The sequence below is a fragment of the Monopterus albus genome, unplaced genomic scaffold (genome assembly GCF_001952655.1).
Source record: "Monopterus albus unplaced genomic scaffold, M_albus_1.0 scaffold5020.1, whole genome shotgun sequence".
Classification (NCBI taxonomy): domain Eukaryota; kingdom Metazoa; phylum Chordata; class Actinopteri; order Synbranchiformes; family Synbranchidae; genus Monopterus; species Monopterus albus.
The window spans coordinates 1-811 of record NW_018132885.1 but is presented as its reverse complement, the minus strand read 5'-3'; the positions used below and the strand labels follow the sequence as shown (position 1 = coordinate 811).

Sequence of the window (811 nt, the reverse complement as noted above, 5' to 3'; positions counted from 1 at the left end):
CCACAAAACTTTATCAGCACACACCTGCCATGGAGAACCTTTGAGCTGCTGAGCTTTTTCAGCCTGAACATCTGCCCAGTTGTAATCCTGGGAGGACTTGCTCCTCTCTTGGTCAGCTGTGGAGTGCCAATGATGGCTGTGGCACGGTGAATGCTTCCGCTTCTCAAGCAAACTCTCCAGCGTATATATGGGCTGTTGATTTTGCTCCTGAGAAGGTCCAGAGACAGAGTGTGAGGTCTGAGTGTAGATGGAGCAGAGCTGGAGCAGTTTCTGTTGGGTTTCACCAGGGAGAGGATGCTCCATGTCATTCAGGATTAACTGGAGCAAGTGAGGCGTGGTGACACAGGGAGCATCCAGGCATGCTGACAGTAGCTGCTGCCACCTCAGCTGGATGCGGTTTACAAAAATCCTGCCTTTCATTCTAGCTTTCTTCTGTGCTTTTGTTTCAAAATGGTATTCAAATTTGTTGTTGTTACAGAGGATGACTTCTGAAATCCAAGCAGAAAGGTAGAAAGCCCTGTGATTATTTGTGTCTTTGGTGAGCAGCTTCAGCTCAACAAAGAGCTTCTCCAGAAGGTGATGAATAAACAATGGTGAGTTGAGCAACTTCAGGAGGGGCAGCCAAAAACGCAGGAAGGTTTGAGGAAGTTTGGGTTCAGTGGAACTGGTGTTGACAGATGTGTCACAGCCTAATGCGTCCAGTTGTTCAACAGTAGGAACCAGAAACCCATCCTCCAACAGCACATCAATCAGCAAATCACTTGACTCTGAGGCAAACTGCTTGATCTCACCTAATAACCAGCTCATGTCT

At 47.6% G+C, this 811-nt stretch overlaps 1 protein-coding gene across 1 annotated transcript; it reads right to left on the bottom strand.

Moving 5' to 3' along the window:
• Positions 1–6: 6 nt before the first annotated feature.
• On the bottom strand, positions 7–807 carry LOC109954245 (ribosomal biogenesis protein LAS1L-like; the record flags this gene model as incomplete). The annotated part of the gene is made up of 1 exon (XM_020589634.1): positions 7–807. A coding segment is annotated over one exon (801 nt), but the record flags the coding sequence as incomplete, so codon positions are not given.
• Between the last annotated feature and the right edge of the window lie 4 nt (positions 808–811).